The sequence below is a fragment of the Triturus cristatus genome, chromosome 5_2, assembly GCF_964204655.1.
Source record: "Triturus cristatus chromosome 5_2, aTriCri1.1, whole genome shotgun sequence".
Classification (NCBI taxonomy): Eukaryota; Metazoa; Chordata; class Amphibia; order Caudata; family Salamandridae; genus Triturus; species Triturus cristatus.
In genome coordinates, this window is record NC_140588.1 from 781282761 (window position 1) to 781302134 (window position 19374).

The window sequence follows — 19374 nt, forward strand, 5'->3', positions numbered from 1 at the left end:
TTGTTTTAACATTTTGCTTGCTTTCGAATTCCTGGCTTAGGCTGTTGTGGCCAGTGCATGGTCTTTGTCCCAGCATATCCAGTTTACCATCTCTCTGAATGGATCTTTCTATTTTTACTCAAATGTTCGCTTTTTGGGAACGATTTTTTTCTTTGTCTTAAAGCACTAAATGAAAGTGCATGTATTTTCCAGCTTTCTTCATCGTGTGCTTCTCTGCCCATCCCCAGAACTTAACTTTGTTTTTTCTCCCATTTTCTGCTCTCCCCATCCAGAACTCTGCCGAAAAATTGCTTTTCCCTAGCCTACATTGTGGATGTGCTTTTACCTCTGTCCTCCCACCCTCCGTGCCCGCAGTGCTTATGCCCTTGCCCTTCCACCCACTGTGTCCATGGCACCCCTTACAACCAGCTCCCTGCTCCCATTTCTCTTTAGCCCAAGACTTTCTTCCCCAGTCTGCCCTATTTCCATGTTGCTTTGTCCTCCTTCTGCTCCTCACCCAACCAACTTCCAAGTTTGCTTTTTAATTATAAAAAAGCTTTGAATAATATTTTTGGGAACAAATGACTTTGGGGCTGCTTTTTGCTTACCAATCCATCTCAGATTGGTAAATGAAAAGGAAAAAAAAATGCTTGCCTCATTTTGAAGCAAAAGACACACAATTGATGGACGGAATGCAGAACAAATCAAAACATTGACCGCCAGTCAAGAGATCTGGGTTAAATCCATCATGCTTTTGCTCACCATGCCACCCCAGTTTAGACTAGGCCATATGCAAATCAGTCTTGACCCTGTGCCTCATGGAAACAGTCCAGCCCGAACTGCCAAGCCAGGTCCTCCCTGGACCGGACACAAGCATCCTAGGACCGGTTTCGGGGTTTCACTCCTCTTCAGCCAGGATAACTTGATTCCAGTGGCACAGTGAGCCCAGGACCCACGTCTGGGCATACCTGGCGCACTTAGGGCGAGAAAGCAAAAGACACACACAATTGATGGACGGAATGCAGAACAAATCAAAACATTCACCCCAGTCAAGAGATCTGGGTTAAATCCATCATTCTTTTGCTCACCATGCCACCCCAGTTTAGACCTGGCCATATGCAAATCAGTCTTGACCCTGTGCCTCATGGGAACAGTCCAGCCCGAACTGTCAAGCTAGGTCCTCCCTGGACCGGAAACAAGCATCCTCTGTCCTCCCACCCTCTGTGCCTGCTGTGCTTATGGCCTTGCCAATCCACCCACTGTGTCCATGGCACCCCTCACAACCAGCTCCCTGCTCCCGTTTCTCTTTCGCCCATGACTTTCTTCCCCAGCCTGCTCTCTTTCCATGTTGCTTTGTCCTCCTTCTGCTCCCCACCCAACCAACTTCCAAGTTTGCTTTTTAATTAAAAAAAGCTTTGAATAATATTTTTGGGAAAAAATGACTTTGGGGCTGCTTTTTGCTTACCAATCCATCCCAGATTTGTAAATGAAAAGGAAAAAAAATCCTTGCCTCATTTTGAAGGCACACATTCATGTTGCTGTGCACCTACAATATCATTTTGCGGCCTTGTCATAGGGCGTTTCATTTTTATTTTTAGCCATGCTAAATTATGTACTTAAAATTCTTAAAAGTTATATAAAGAATTTAAAATAATGTAATTCTTTTAAAAGTTACATTCATTGATACATTTAATAACGGTTATTAATAGTTTATACTGCACATATGTTTTATTTATATATAATATTTTTTTTTTGCGAAAACCTTTATTGTGCATAAAAATTCAATACAAACATGGGCCTACAACCACCAGGGCCGGCCGCTAATATATACATGGTCATCAACATCAAGGCAGTAACAGGCCCCCTGGGGCTATATATAATAATTTTAATGTTCTATTACATTATTCTTTAAATGTTAACATAAGTCAATTTAATGTAGCATTAGTTGCTATATGAGTTTTTTATATTTTAGAACTTATGAACTGGATGAAGGGGCAACAAACCCAAGGCAAAGCACAGCTGACAATTTAGGAGGCAGCAAATTGTGGATATCTGCAAGCTTTCTGATCTAACAAAAAACTGCCATACCTGCACTAAAGATCCTTGTCCTGCAGCAACACTGCACCAAAGCTCTTGGTGGCACCCCTGACCACATTTCTAGCGGTGACAGAGGAAACAGATGGCATAGTGAAGGTGTTCCTGTGGTTCCACTACAGATGAAAGATGTGCACACAAACGTCATATCCTTGGCTAACACAAGGACTACAATGTAGCATTTACAGAACTGAACATGTATTTCGCTCTAAATGTCAATGCCTGTCATGAAAGGTTCACTCTGTGCCAAGTATGGAAGAAACAAACGAATTTATTGGCAGGATTGATACAAGATTGAGAACTGGTCATCACCCACAGTTATGGGTTTAGATGTGCAGGTGATGCCCCACATTATTCAAGCATGTCTCTACTACCATGTGTGCCACCAAATGGGTAATGGAGCAAGGAATGCTCTTCAAGATATATTAGTACTACGCCAATTGTTAAAGGTCACAGACCCACACTAGTCACATTGAAACAGCATTCACAGTAGTCTCCATAAAGCAGGTACCATGGAAAAAACAGACAAGTTGACCTCCAAAATGAATTAGTTAAAACAAGCACAACCATGAGATTCCAAGAAAAAACAAAGACTCCAAAGTACTGTGGCTGAACATTAGTGTAAAAGAGATAAGGCGAGCATTGTGGGGAAACACCAATGGCTTTTCAAGCATGTGCCGATCAGAAGGGACCACAAGGGATATCTGTCAGAAACTGAGGAGTATGAAGAGGAAGTACATATCTATTACAGCCATGAGTAGACAGAAACATGGAGCTCAGACCAAAAAGACAAAAGGGTTAGATCCTCAACCTATGAAAGACACTGGGGTGACTGTAAATGTAATGGTCAGTATGAGCAGCTATGCACAAATCCACCCCTGGCTGAAACAAGAACATGGTTGCATTCACATGGAACAACAGCACAGCCATGGTAAAGGACTGCTTCTAGCCCTGACAACACGGATGCCACTAAAAAGATGAAAGAATGCTTTATAAGGGCGATAGGCACAGGTAAACAATCGCCTGAGTTCCAAGATGGCTGAGGAGATGTAACTCACACTTGTTTTATGTGCGTCAATGCGATTTTGCAAGCACACTCAAATGATGTGCGGTTTTATTTTATTTTTTAAAAGAAGTTAATCCCACAGTACACATGTTGTCCTCAAAACATCATAGAATAATATTCCATCTACAAAAAAGTGAAATACATTTAAGAGAGAGAGAGTAAGGGATTGAGTGAGTGAGTGAGTGTCGTCAGTGGTGCAGAGAGATTTTCTAAACTAGGACCAATTGCAAAGTATTGTCTGCTACCACTGCACAGAGTCACAGTATATAACTGTTCTCAATAAACTTCAGACCATAGAGTAAAAAAAGACTAGCTTCGGGATTCCTCTGTGATAGATAAGTTCCAGAAGTCATTGTTGTTGGTCATTTATTATCAACATTGCTATCACGAATGAAGCTCTCCGACAGCTCATCAAAAATGTTGGTTGAGAAACAGAGCTCATATAAGTATTTTTATTCCATTATCCCAAGAACACCCGCCTAGGTGACACAGTAAGAAACTCATTTTACCTCAACCACTAAAAAAAGATGGCGGCCACAGGCCAATGGAATGGTAGAACACTTTAACTTCCACAGAACAAAAATAACGCTGGAGCTCGTCCAATTTCTTGAAGAATATCGAACAACGCTACGTTAAGATAGAAGCTTCTGCCACAGCACTGAAGGAATGAGTGATAGATTGTACCATCCCCAACCTTCTTTTGTGTGGGTCTGTGGAAAGGAAGCAGCAGACCAACAAGAAAAAAGTATAAAAAAGGCACTCTGCACATTTAAACACAAGTCCTGTGGTAAGACTGTCAAATTCATGGTGACAGAGTAAAGGGGTTCTAATCACTTACTTTCATAGGAACATCATCACCAGGAAGGTCTCGTGGGTCAAATGGTATTGAGTCCCAGAGACAAGAAACATGACACGGGTGGACTAGTCAATGGAGCAAATCCAACCAGGGGTGGCCAGGCGAAGTGCCAATTCTATACCGTCAATTCTGTGCTACATAATGTAAGTTAGTGCTTAAGCCTTCTATTTCACCTCGCATTGCATGCATCCCAGGGGCCCGGTATGGTTTCCCGGCATGAAAAAAACCAAAAATAGGATGGCCCTTAAATTTAAATTCAAATTGTATTGCATTGTTCTCAGCATATGCCTTGCTAAAATATAAATTATAGGATGTTCATTATCTCTACTTGGAAATTTAGAGCACAGATACAAAATCTATAAGTAATTTCAAAAATTCCCTAAAACTGTGGGGAATTGAAATATATCAGTTTTCTGCAGAAATAAATATGTTGCAGTTTTGGACTGCTCCTTTTTTACAAACATCTCTTACTACACTTGCCTTGTGACCAGTGGTGAACAGATGTAGAATTTTCCGTAATCTGAGCAGATGTAAATGCATTCGTCTTCTCAAGGTGTAAATCTGAATTTGGTAAAGTGACGGTGATCTCAAGATGATTGAATAAATTACTGGTGAGGGGCTCTACCCCACAAAAGTGGACGAGGAAACTGGGATTGGTTTCGTACACAACACCACTGAATAGAGATGTTCACTTTTTCCCTCAGATTGGAATTAACATAGCTTGATAATATGCATTTAATTATCTCAAAAGACATGTCAGAATCTGAGCGACACAAAGTTATCTAATGACAATCATGAAAGACCTTTTGTTGCAGGTAGGAATATCAGTGAATTGTTATTCATATACGTGAGAATATAATTCTCTTCTGAAGGGAAATTACTGTCACATTATCTGATAGGTGGTGGCTGAGAAATGTATAGATTGATTCTGTAACACAGTATAATTGTCTTGCCTTTAAGTTAGAGCGTACTTTTTGGGACAGGGAGAGTCTGCCCAGTGAGGTGCGAGTTCCCAGATATCGTAAAAACAGTTTTTTTTTAAACTTTAATTGTATAGGAGTTAAACAATAAGAACTTATACACTTGGAAATTTTCTTCGGGGGTTTGCCAAGAGCAGTGACATGATTCCATGGGTCTGCTTCAACACCAATCTTGAAACTGGATTTTGAAGCATGTCGAACATGTGCAATGGCGGTGGGTGATACAACTACTGTATGTGGCATTGCAACCGTCTTGAAGGCTGTGGATTGAATACCCTCTTTCTCTCTTTCCTCATGAAATAAAGCAGAGTTTTATTGTAGGGGATCATTTGGGAGTGGTAGTGATTAAAATTATACACACACATGGGCTGCTCGTTTCCTGGACCTGATGGATTTCACTAGAATATGTGGATGAGAAAACATTAAGAAGCCCTCTCAGCATATGGCACAACCCCAGTCCCAGGAACTTTGCCTTGATGCTTTTCAGTTTTTAAAAACAGGCCTTCATCCAAATATGAAGTTCTTCAGGGTATGTATGCAGGACAGTAAATACGCTTTTTATGAATTATAAATAGATGTCCTTCACGGAGAATTCAAAATTGCCCTATAACACCATATCACTTAAGAGTTAGGGGGTGTAATCGATGGCAAAGAGAATTTGGACACAGCAGAAAAACCTAAGGGACCCCACGATGAGAAGGGAACTAAGGGACAGACATTATCCCAATTTCACTTTTGTATTTTGATTAACTAGCGAGTCAAATTATCTTGCAGGCTGCGGAGACACACTCCCTAATAACTGCAGGCATATAAGAAATATACTGCTTTCCATGCCATCAAATTTAGCTAAAACATCACGGACCAATAGGATTTCTAGCTCACCTGCGACAGCAACTCGCAAGATGCCACCTCAGATATTGAAAATGAGGGTTTTGATGCTTGTTCCTAGTCTGAATTCCACATTTGCTCCAGTAGGTTTTCGTCATCTAGGTGATGTTTGATGTTACTCATTCTACTTTCAAGGAGGAATGGCTTAGAAGAGAGATTATCATTACGGTAGCAGTTGTTTAGAAGCACAAGATAAATATAGAGGGTTATACCAACTGTTTATCAAGTACTGACATTTTTCAGGTTACCTTTGAAATGTATGCAGACACTGGTACTATTGCTTCCAGGCTTAACCTCTTCAGTGCCCATGACGAGATAGTCTCGTCATGGAGCACGGTTGCGCTGTGCCCATGACGAGACTATCTCGTCATGAACCCCGCCCGCTAATGTAACGCCCGGCACAGGGCGGAGAAAGGGCGGGGCACTGAAGGGGTTAAAACTGAATTAAGGGAAAACAAAGACATATTGGAGGTTCTTACGCAGCACAGTTTGATTAGGAGGGGTGGAGGGGGTTGCAAAATTATCTTGCCTCATTAGTTTAAATTTGTATAATAAATTAGCCATATTGTCATACGAGGTGCATAAAACTATTAAGTTCCACCATTTGTCTTTTACAAGCGCTTCTGAGACTTAATTCATGATAATAAATACGGCACTATCAGTGCTGAATTTGAGCAGGTGGTAGCCGGTAGAGTCCACTGGCACGGTTTCCTCATCAGACCCTGACCGAGAGCAAGAGAGGGGAAGAAAAAAACCGAGGGAAAAGAAGGTGGAAGAGAAAGACAGAAAAGCCATCACAATGGAATAAAGCAGGAACCTACAAAAGAGAGATACAGGGTCAGGGTTGTCTTGTGGTGCATTAAAGAGGTACAAGGTTGTTTTAAGACTACACATTTGGTCTGCTGTCATTTAATAGCACCAGCTGTGGGCTTCTGAACACAGCTTCGGTCACCAGCACTCATTGTTTTACAAATTAAGTGCTAAACATTACCTTGAAGATGTCCCTACATAGCACTGCAAATTAATGGTGGACCTTGCACTGTAACGATGGATTTAGGCCCAGATCTCTGTACTGAGGAGAATGTATGACATTGTTCTGCATTCTGTCCATTAATTGCTCTTTTTGCATTTGTCACCCTGAGTGGGACGGGTATGCCCAGACGTCGGTCCTGTGCTCTCCATGCCATTGCAGTAAAGCTATCGTGGCTGATGAGGGCTGAAAGCCCGAAACCGGTCCTAGGATGCTTGTTTACAGTCCAGGGAGGACCTGGCCTGGCAGTTCAGGCTGGACTGTTCCCATGAGGCACAGGGTCAAGACTGATTTGCATATGGCTGGGTCCAAACTGGAATGGCATGGTGAGCAAAAAAACGACGGATTTAAGCCCAGTTCTCTGTGCTGGGGTGAATGTATTACATTGTTCTGCATTCTGTCCATCAATTGTTCTTTTTGCATTGGACCCTGCACTATAAGCTGGAACCCCAGGACTACAACAGGGGTTGACTATTAGACGTTGTATCTAACAGTAGGGGCAAGGTGACAAAGTAGGTAGAATAGCCAGGTAGACATGCACAGTTATCCAAGAGATTACATAGACACCTTCAGCATTGAAGACCTGCTCAAACATCAAGTAATGGTCGACTGGGGCATAGAGGAATATAAATTAAATTCTCTAACATATATTTGTGGCTTCAACATGGTCTCTTCCTTTATCTGTAACAATGTCAAGACCTGGTTGCATTTGATACTGTAAAGTGCTACGATCATTTTATTGCAATGGATAATATAAAATGCCAATAAAAATAGGTTATTAAAAAAACATAACCTTGAAGATTAACCGAAATCTTAATATGCGTTAAAGCACAACACATGATCAACGCACCTGGCTTTGGAAGTCAGTAGCATAATAATCCTATCAACAGAATTGTATCTCTTATAATAAGTTGAAAATGCTGTTATTCATTACATCTTTATATGCATGTGTATATTTCATATGTTTACTCCTGTAAATCATCATTTGAAATCATTTCTGCAATATCTAGTACATTAAAAAATGGACTCCTCGGCCAAATCAGTTTCAGGGCTATATGTAAACACTGCCAGAGACAAGAAGGGGCTGCAGGAAATATCCAAAACTAAGACAAGGGGGGCCAGAACACAAGTGCTGACACACAGAAGTGTCTCACTTGCTTCAGGAGGATGACTGTGGGGGTGGACCCATTTGCATTTGTATGTGTGCATGCACATCGGATGTTATGCCCCTCCACAGCAGCAATACACGACATCAGGAAACTTAGCGGCATCTCCCCCCCCCCCCCCCAGGAAATGTCTTCCCAATAGTGGTCGTTCCCAGCATAATGGTATCAACTTGTGGGATAACGCTATCTGCCTCATTCACAAACGATGGCCTTTTGGCATATATTGGGCATACTTGTGGTAACTTCAAACTAATTGTGAACATTCTTTCCAATCACAAGCATCATCGACTTAATGGCTGCTTAGTATAATGGTGACCATACCCTGCTATAATGAGACACTATGTACAGCCTGTTTAAAGACTGTTAGGTAGGATTCAACTAAATATAATCTACAGGAGTTTTGGTAGTTGTGGCAATGGAAGTTAACCAAACATTGACAGTCACCCAGGAGAATCTGATTAACAGAGTTCACACTGTTGTCCGGTCTCGCAAGGTAGGGATTTATTTCAGTTTTGCAGCTAGCGTGCAGAATCATAATTGCCACACCATTAAAGAGAAATCTGCAGAAATGTAGAATTTGAAAAGGCTAGCCACAGCTTCTCTACCCACTGTCTTTTAGAGATCATGTTTTGCAGTGAAACATCCTGGATTGTATTTCTTTTGATAGACATTGGTACATACTTTTAAGTCTTAATCATGGGCATCGTTTAGGGGTCACCAGGGCTGTGGCTGTGACCCCCTGACACTGCCTTTGCAACTCTTGGCCTCGGAGATAGCAAAATCGGTGCCAAGAACACAGGGCGGGTCACTGCTTCACCATTCTTGTTTCCTGCCCATTTCTTTTATTATACTAATAATGAATAATAATAAATCATTCACAATTAAGGCAATAAAAAACAGAGCACCAGGAGCTAGAACGGGACCTTCACTGGCTGTGAAGCTAAGACAAAGAAAATGTGTTTAAATGTATTTTGTGGTCATGCATGTGAGGGACTGTGTGTTTGTGTGAGAGTGTATATGAATGATTGTGTGTGTGTATATTTATGAGCATGTGTAAGAGAGAAAGTAAGTGAGAGTGAGTGACATACAGTGGTGAGAGTGAGTGGGGATGCGAGACTTAATGTCACTGAGTATGAGTGAGCTAGAGTGAAACTAACTGCAAATGAGTGAGAAAGAATGGGAGTAAGATTGAATGTGAATAAGAGAATGAGAGTAAGAGTAGATGTGAGTGTGAATGAATGAGTCGGAGAGAGTGACAAGTGAGGATGAGTGAGAAAGAATAAGAGTAAGTGCAGGTGAAAGAGTACGAGATTGAGTGAATGTGAGTGGGAACAAGAGGCTATGCTTGCGAGTCTACAGTTGGACCTGGCGTACTGAAGGTAATTCTTGGCTTATAGATGCACACATGACAAAAAGACTGGTGCGGGCATACTGGAGGCAATTCTTAGTATTACAGGTTCTAGTGTCCAAAAACTGGCACGCCAGTAGTGATAATTTGCATATGGAACACCCCTGGCAAAATGTTGGTGCTGGCATACTGGAGGTAATTCTTGGCATAGGGGACAACAATGGCAAAATGCTGGCACTGGTGCATTAGACGTAATTGTTGTTATATGGGAGGACAACTGTTGATGTGGGAGCACAGCAGCCATACCAAAATGCTGGCACTGACATACTAGGGGTTATTTTTTAAATAAGCATCACCCATCGTACTTGGACGCAGAATTGGCAAAATTATGACACTGGCATTTTTAATGTAATTTTTGGCCTATGGGAACACCCGTGGCATATGGGGGACAAGCACAACAAGATGCACATTTGGGGGGAAAAGGGTCAACTCCTCTGGATTGTCTACATTGGCTTGGTACACCATTAAAGGATTTAAATATTTAATTAAGGTCATTTCAGAGCCTATTTATGTGAAATTTGTATTTTAAAATGCCCAATATTACCCCATTTTCTTTAACCTTTCATTAGGGCGAACCCCATCCCTAGCCCTCACTCTCTTCACAAACTACAATTCAGGGCAGAATATTATGCCCTATTACTTTCAAATATCAACATACGCCACTGCACAAATTGACGGTATCAGTATCTGGAAGGGCTCTGTTCTCTTTCTTCAGCTTACACTGGGAAGGGGACATTACGCTGTAGATTCTGTAAAGTAAATTCAATAGTACAATGCGCAATATGGGTAAAAAGAAAATGAAAGAAAAACAAATTTGGTTCCATGTTTCATTATTGTGAATACATGAAAAGAAAATGTGTATGAATAAATCATTCACCTCTGTGCATCTCATGAGCAACTGTGCTTTGCAAATGATCACAAATCAGCACGTATTAGCTAAAAAAGAATTCGATCAAATGAGTTCATATTCAATATATGGTCTACATCAAAGAATACATGTAGACATGATACTACTGTTTTTAAATCATTTTCCCTTTTCATATGATTTATCTATAGATTTCTCATTATGGCTCATCAATTATGGCAGTTTTTGGTATAAATAATTTAGACTCCCAGTGTTGTTCTGTATTATGTGGCACTAAATCCTCTTGAGACAAACACCTAATATTTCGTATAAGACAGAGCAAAATGGGCAGCGTTACCTTGGCATATCATGTCAGCATCCTAACATAAGTGATGTCTAAAAAAAAAAAGGCATGTCTGTGTTGTGATGTTTTATTAATCATTCAGTTATTATGGAATTTCATTGATGTTCATTATTGTGATGTCACCAAGGCTAAGATAATATAATCATGTCTTGGGAAGATTTAGGGTTGGTGGTAATATGATGTCACTTCTTGTGACATCATTGTGGTCAATGGGTTTGTGATGTCATTTCAGCTATCCCTGGCAGTTCAGTGAATCGATTATCATAACAGCCAAGCAGGATTGCCTGAAATCTCTTCCTGAACATCTTCACCTTCGAAGCGAATCTTATGTCTAGAAAAACGGAATTCCAGAAGCGTGGGCCTTGGCAGAATATGCTAGACAATGGCTGCTCTCCAGGTTTATACTGTCTGCCCATGTGCCCAACAATCTAATACCAAGAGACGTTTTAAGGCATGGGCAAAGTGGGCTCTGGCCCAGTACTCCAGGCTTTCAGGGGCCCCCTGGGAGAGCCTGCTCTGTTCTGCAAAGAGTCTTGCCTTGGTGACCTTGAACAGTTCTTAAACATTTTTTTTTTTAAATACAGTTTATTTTTAATGAGGGTGATTTATCAGAGTCTATTAAAGGCATTTTGCAGAGAAATGTTGTGTTATTGTTTCATACAACAGCCATTAAAAAAAACTTTCTTTTAGATCAAAAGAGGACAATGTATATGAGAAATAGGAGAGTGTCCCAGAGATTATTTGCAGTAATGTTAGTGAGCTGCTGCGAAGTCAAAATATTTAAAAACGCACTTCACTATCTCTGAATATTAGATGCAAACATAATTAGAATGTGGACGAGTGTGTCTGTGCACTGTCGGTGACCTGGCCAAAGAGGGCCTGAAACAGATGAAATTGGATCATATTCAAAGCTGTTCCGAACAGGGCCCCCCAAACTACGGCTGGCCCAAGGTCCCAAATCCCTTATGATGTACCTGTAAATACTGGACGGCAAAGTTAATGTTTGCCACCAAGGGCTCAAAACCGGCATTCCAACGCCGCACATCTGTCCCAACATATTCTCTGTAATTGTAACCTCTAATCAGCACTGATGGGCGATATAATGGACTGTGGTTGAAAGGAGGGGGGGCTTGTTCATATCCATGTCCGCTGGCGATTTTGTTAGCATTTGGCATCAATCCAGCATGGTTCCTGCCCAGTGCGCTTGCCTGACCATCCACTGAGGATAATTCAACATGCTGTGATTTTAGCCACAAGGCACCGGCCTTCCCTGTTACTATATGGCTAGTGATCACGGATCATTCAAGCATCTAACACAGACAACACCATCGGCCTTATGGCAGTAAACTCATAGCTGAGAAACTGACTGTTGTTGGGGGGCGTGTTATTTTTTGTAAAGGTAAAAACAACAGCACGTTCATTGGTGCAGTGAATAAGTTGTAAAGCAACCTACATTTTACTGCTGGGGGTAATATAAAAAGAGCGTCAGCGTTAAGGCTGCCATCACTTTTGTGTTAGGCCATGTATACAATAGAGGAGCTTTTCCACACATTTTTCTAAATATGGAGTGCGTATTCTTCTGCCACGTCGCCACTGATATATCACTGGTTTGACATGCACTCCTTCAAACCAGCAATACAGGGCTTGCGCTTTATTGCCAAACATGAAAATAAGCCAGAGGCAAGGGCATTTGTAGGTCCTCAATAGCACGAAACCATACAATGGCCCACCCTACACATCAATGGTCTCCACACACAAGTTGTGAAGGGTGAGCTGTTACCTTTTGCATAACATGTTTCTGCCTGGCCAGGCTGTGGCGTCAGTTTTGTTTCTGTGCAAATTGAAGGCGGCTCTCCAACAGAGGGCGTGTGAAAAGCATGGCCACTGAATAAGAAAAAAACACGCTTTGTGGCAAGAAACACTGCTGCCGGGTACATAGTCATCAGGAACTACCTACTTAAGGCCATCGAAAAAACGTGTGACAGTTTAGAGCACGTCGGTCCCTTTGTGCATCAGATGAACCCTTGTGGTTTCACAAAGGCCCAGGCTAAAACTACAGACAATAGCACCTAAGACACGAATAGCTTCCTCTTCCATCGTGTACACCGTCACTGCTGTAATAATGGGGGCGATGACATATCTCCGAGGGCTTGAATGAGTCATCTGTTTTAGAACAGAATCCACGTCCATAAAATTCCCAAACTCGCTGCCAAAATCATGGCGCTGTTGTTATGCGGTGGACAGGCAGAACACGTCTTGAACCAAGATTTCAGCGGGTCTTGGGATGTTATCATTGATAACAAACGCAACCCCTGGCAGTACGTGTGTGTGTGGCACGGGTGCGGGGGGAGGGGGGAATAGTCTCTCAGCCTGTGCTCGTCTGGAAGGCACTTAATTCTCACCCCCCTTCCCCCACAACCTCTATCTGTGGGGATGCTTCGTCACTCTGATTACGTCACTGGAATATCTCTCTACGCACCTAGAAAACGAGTCAAAAAGTATGAACCCTGCACTCGGACCCCGTGTTCACACGGAGTAAACGGAAACTTGCAAACCGCTGAGCTGCTATAGAGAAACTAATGCATTTGCCCCGTTGTAGAAGTTAATTTTTTAGCAGCAAAGCAGGGACAGGTGGCGTTGTGGTCGTCTTACGGTTTTTGTGCTACTGTTTCTATGGGAAATAATTTGATTGTGAATTCGAACATTAAAAAGCGCGCTCTGTAAACGTGCGAGTAAAGTGTTATTTTTGAAGCAGCGTATTTCACTCGGTTCAGGACGAACATAAAATGCAATGAAGCTACATTACCAATACAACACGCGTCCAAAAGAAAACAATACATATACAACTGCAGTCAAACGTGTATTACAAGAGCTCTGCGTGTTTCTCGGGTAATCATTAACACTCTGTACTGTGAAGCCGTCGGAGGTCAGGTGTGCGGGGGCGCAACGCAAAAGCAGGACCCCTGACCGGCACTTCATTTAAAATGTTTTTTATGTAATCCAAACGCACGTAGGGGCTCATGCTATAGTGTGACTAGAAGGCCAGGCCCCCTCCCCCCTTGCACAGTGCTTTACTAAAAAAACACAATTGCACGAGCCTTTCTTTCACACTCGACTCCGCCACAGAGAGCCGCGCGATCGCCCGTCCTGCTCGGAGACTACACGCAGGGCAATGAATCGCGTGCCGCATCGTAAATGTTACACCTGCTGCACTGAGTGTAAAATGGACATTTACTTCCGGGGCATGTTAAACACAGTGAAACGGGTCTAGGGGGGAATGGCACATAAAAAGCCATCCAAACCTACTGCGATGCAGCAATATGGGTCCCACCAACACACCCGTAGGTGGTCAACAGCGATGGGCCCTCCTGGGCCGTTGTTTAATTTATAAAACACAGCGCCAAGCAGGGTTCTGTGGAACTCTCAGGCCTGTGGTTCCCGGGGCCACGGCACCTGCTGCACTAATGGAAGCTGTGCCCCTGCAAGTACCCAACGACAATAAGGGGTAACGTTGAATGCCTTACCCCAGGTCACTGCTATAACAAGATTGGACCAGCTTTCCCTTGGCTGCAGTATAATCAGCCCTGCCTCTGCAGACTCGTTGCCTAACAGATGAGATCGACACAAGACTCTGGCCTGAATGGATCACAGCTGTTAATGGTGATCTAAATAACGGGCCTCGAGGGGGAGATCAGTGTGGAAAGCACAAGAGAAGGTGCAAGTGTCCATCAGCACAACAGTTTATACAAATTTCCACCCATGCCAAACCATAGGCTGCTATGGTTGTTGTTACTGTCATTGCTGTGCGTTGCTTCTTGGCGCTTTGGTTGTCTTGCCACTTTATGGGAGATCTTTCCGTGGTTTGCTTCACCCTTCAATGACAGGAAGATCCAGACACGTCAACTACACCAACCAAAGACCAGCCACCCCAGCTGCCTGGCATCTTCTGTTTCCACAGGCCACCCACACACAGGCCGTCCCCTCACTGCCACCATGATCACCTCCATCCTCCCCTAACAGGAAGCAACGGGAACCCGCAGACATCTGCTCCTGGGCTGCACATGTATTTTGCCAAATGCATGAATTGTTCAGCCTGAGGAGTCCAACTGGATCAGGTGACAGACACCAAAGTTCTTGTGAGGAAATCACGACCACCTCCTCAAAACCCCCCAGAACAAGTGATGCTGCCAATGTGCCTGCCTCAGATGCTCTGCTCACAGTGGTGCACAGACCCCATGGGGGTTCTGTTGGGATCTCCCTTTACCAGTGCTTCTAATGGTTGTAGCTCACCAGCTACATGTCACACTGAGTGGTATCAGGGAGATGTACACCCAGATAGGTCAAGTGTGCAAATCTGACTCTACCAGGGCCTCGACAGACAGTGGCCGTATTGTGGAGATTTACAGTTATGACACCAACTCAAGGAGACCATCTGGTATGCCGGTGGTGTGTGTACCATTGAGTGTGCAGGTAACTGCATCTCAGGGAGCACAGTGCTACACAGCACTGTGAAGAGAATGATGGGATTAGTGCCTCCATGTATCCAATACCAGACCATTCTTAAGTGGTGCGCCAGAGGTAGGAGGTTCGCTTTCAAGGGGTGAACAGTATTAGTGTATTGTGCAGGGATGGGAGAAACTATTCATTGCCTGGGTTTTCGATCGTGGGGTATTGAAAGCTGCTCCAAATGTGTAACGTGGTGGTATCAGGTCTGTGCTACTAGGTTTTTGTGACTGTGTATTTGTCAGCATTCACAGATGGCCACCCTGGGCTGCTGAGGATGCCACACTGCCCCTCAACATGCAGCATAAAGAGTAGGCACAAAATTACCTAGATTATGCCTTTATGTCACACTGCATGATTTTGGGAAGGGTTTTTCACAGGAGATGTACCATTTGGGTAATTTTTGGACACAAGAAGCATCTCAGGTAGATTTTCTAACCGAGTAGACCGTTCGAGTAATTTTTGAATGCATAATTACATAGACGCATGCGAGCACCACTGTTTTGAATGTGAGTGATCATGTTGAATTTTTACCAGAACGGATCATTTGGGTAATGTTTTGAGTGTGAGATGCATTTTGCATGATTATTCTGTACTTTTGCGTGAAAACGCAACAGCAGACTACTCAAGTTTCCCACAACCCTAGTCTGAGCTGCATGATGTGCCCTTCTTGCCCCATAGCGTACAGCTTCAGAACTAATGCAGGAGGGGCCTTGCCCATTATACCAGGGCATGGATCTTTCCATTCAGGGCGCAATTCCTTTGCGTTTGCCAACAAAGTCATAACAGGATACGGTGCAGGTGTGACTCCTCTTACTGTGCAACGTTAGGCCATGGTCATGTGTGGTTTCACCTGTGACAACAGAAGTACAGTCTGTAATACCGTATCATGGCTAAGCCTTGCTGAAGAGGTGAGTAATAATGCACAGGGCGCAGGATCAGGCCAGGTACCGCACTGCAGACCACCAAGTCCTGCACCAGTCTGTGTAGGGTCGGGACATTTGTATTAAATGACCAAACTGTGCAGTGTCAGAGAACAGTTCTCCGGTGTGGTCTATGTCCACAGATGCACGGCATGGCTCAGTGCTGCTGTGTGAATACTCCCCGGTAGTACATTGTCAGAGCACGGATCGCTATCATAAGTGTGGGTGGCCCATGGCCAGAGTGGCTAGGCATGGTTCTAGGTGCGTGACTGATGCCCGCTAGCCTAGTGTGAATTATCAAAGCACGCTGTTATTGGTCTGATGTTTGACCTATGACGTGCAGGAGGGGGCCCTATGCTGTCAGTGGGTGGACGTGTGCTCCCCTGCCGTCAGTGCCATTGTTAGCCTCTGTAATATGAATGCATGGTGTGAAACATCCGGAACTGCACACCCTTCCCCAATGTGTGAAACCGTGATCATGTAGTGGTTTATCACTTGCACAAACAGCGCCCTGTTCTCTTGTAGGTGTGATTTCTGTAACAACACAAACGCATCCCCTGACGGCGCACAGTGAGCACGCTTCTGTCCTTGGTGCTAGGTGCCAAAGTGCGTCCCCCTGCTGTTACAGATGTCTATCATTTCGTTCATTTTCACTATGAGAGTACGTCACCGAGGTGAGATTGTTATCCCTCTTTCTGCAGGGTCGGCGCTACAGCTGCGTCCCGTTCTGCCCTAGGTGTGATCTCCGACAAACAGCATGCTCCGTCAGAGCATGGCTCTGCTATCACTGATAACACAAACAACGCACGACAGTCTGCAGTGCAAACGCATGGCCCTGGGATGTAGTCTACTGCACTCCCTGGTGCGCTGGGTCAGCGCGCAGCACGAGGGGTTCATTAGTGTCCCATGGTGCACAGTAGCACCACAGGACCGTCTGCTGTGAGTGTGATTCGTACACGACCGAGTGCAGCGGCCCTACACTGCCCACGCTGCGGCGGGACCCGCTCCCTCGGGGTGGCCGGGTGCAGGTGCACCGGAGGAGACTCACCTGGACGGTCTCGGCTGCTCCTCCCGCTTGTTGTCCACCACGGCCGGGACGCAGTTGGTGAGCTCGGTCCAGTCGGCGTGCAATCCACAGCTCCAGCCCGTGGAGAAGCGAGAAAAGAGCCAGGTCTCCTTCTTGCCGGGCCGGTGGCAGGTGCACTTCTTGTGGCCGGCCTTGCACTCGCACGGCTGCTCCAGTTGGATGTTCCGCACCAGGTGGCGCCCAAAGGTGGTGCCCCCAGTCTTCTGGATGTGCAGGAAGACGATCAGGTCGTCCCCCTTGATGTTGAAGTCCACCTTCCTCAGCAGGTCGTCGTCGGAGAAATTCAACTTGGGCACAAACCTGACGGGGGTGTCGTCCTCGGTCCGATAGGGGTCTGCCATGGAGGGAGAGCTGAAGGCATGCAGCCTCAGCAGCTGGCATTCTGTGCCCGGGCACACGTACTGCAGCACCAGCACTGCGAACAGGCAGACCATTACCAGCGCCAGCAGCAGCCGGCCGTGCCGCCCGGCAGTCAGGACCATTACTGCAGCCCAGGCCGGCGATGCACGCGCGAGGGGCAGCTCCCAGCTCTCATGCCTGCGCGTCCGGCATCGGGCTGCGGCCGCCGCTCCGCTCCCCGCTGCCCGGCTCCCCGGCGATGGGAATGAGCTGTTAGACGGGGCTTCGGCAACAGCGGCGCCTTGGAACCCCTCCCCCTCTCACCTCCATTGGAAGCGTATAAACAACCCCCTCCAGCCCTGCGCCTCGGCACCGCCCCCTCCACGCCTCCTCCTGCCGCCCGCCCCTTTCCAGCCCAATGTGAGCCCCTTCACCCTCCCGACCAGACCCCGTTGCTATTTACTAACCCCCTGCCTTATAACCTAGACAATTTCTGACTGACCCCAGGACCCTCACCCCAGCCGTGATTGCAGTTTCTACCTGTCCCCTGTTTAATACCCTGGTCACCGGGGAACAACTATTCCTCGATCTCTCACTCCCCTAACGCTGCTGACGCTCTAAGTGCTTTATTTCTGAACAGGTGCCTGCCTCTCAGAGGTTGTGATTCCACACTGTCTGGTGTGTGGACGTTCCAAACCTTTGTGAAGAGGCTGGCACCAGGAGCGTTGCCAGTGTACAAGGAAGGAAATGGGCCCCTAGGCCCCTCTCTGAAGTGAAATCCAGCCATCGCCCGGTTCCTTGAACCTCAGTGTCATTGTACCTGCTGCTTCAATGGAAGCAGCGCCCGTGGCTGGCATCCTTGTGCCTGTCTGGAGCACAGCTACGCTGTCCATCACTGGGCTGCTCCAAATAGCAATGAACTTCTAGATCACAGCTATTTGTCAATACTTTGGAAACCAAGGATCAACACAAACTTCCTGCAGTTTTTTAAATGATACCAAAGCTTCATTCTGCTCAATTTTCAGAACTAAATATCCACTATTCCTCATGACACCATCACCGCATTCATTCAATCCTGCATTTCTCTTCACCTGCTGCCCCTGTTGTTCATTTGTTGTAATGTTTAATATAAACGTCCCATAATCGTTCAAAACCTTTATTTCGACTCGAGGCCATTAAAAGCGCACAAGTAGACCATGATAAAACATTTTTAATCAGAATTCAATAAATACATTTGAGAAAAATGACTGCACCTAAAAACAACCTTAACTATAGTATGTATGTACAGAGAAATCTGACTCAAAAAAGGAAAAATGAAAATACAACGTTAAAAATGCACATTTTGTTGCATTTGCACACATAAACACAGTGGCACCACATGTTTAGCCGTTAGAGACGCTAAATGTAGCCCTGGTTTTTCACATAGGCAACAGGTAATGGAAGAGGGCAAACACCTTAGGTTGGTTTTTAATATTCTTAGGGAAAACTTATGCTCTCTAATCCCCAAATTCGGACAAAGTGATAAAATCCAACACCGCCTACTAGTTGAGTAGTCTGGGCAGAAAAACAATACAAGTTCTAAAGTCTCCTTTAAACGAATCCACTACACATAAGACAAAACACTTTCCTTTGCCAATGCTTGTTTTAATGCATGACATTAATGAAATGGTAAACCCTCAAAAAATACATGAGCAAAGTGTTGGAGTTTTTGTGCATTTTATATTTTTGTTATTAACAACATGTAGTACATACATTTATTCTCAATTTTATATGTACACACTGACATGATGCTACTGCACTTGAAACAAATTTCCTGTAGCACATATGTGTTTCATGGCTATTGCTAA

At 44.5% G+C, this 19374-nt stretch overlaps 1 protein-coding gene across 1 annotated transcript in view; it reads right to left on the reverse strand.

Annotated features, from left to right (window-relative positions):
- Positions 1-17850, reverse strand: part of HS6ST2 (heparan sulfate 6-O-sulfotransferase 2) — a 920644-nt gene extending 902794 nt beyond the window's left edge. Inside the window, exon 1 of the mRNA XM_085607898.1 lies at positions 17150-17850. Within this exon, the coding sequence (XP_085464024.1) occupies positions 17150-17670 (521 nt within the window). The 5' untranslated portion in view covers positions 17671-17850. The remainder of the gene's footprint in view (positions 1-17149) is intronic.
- Positions 17851-19374: the final 1524 nt, after the last annotated feature.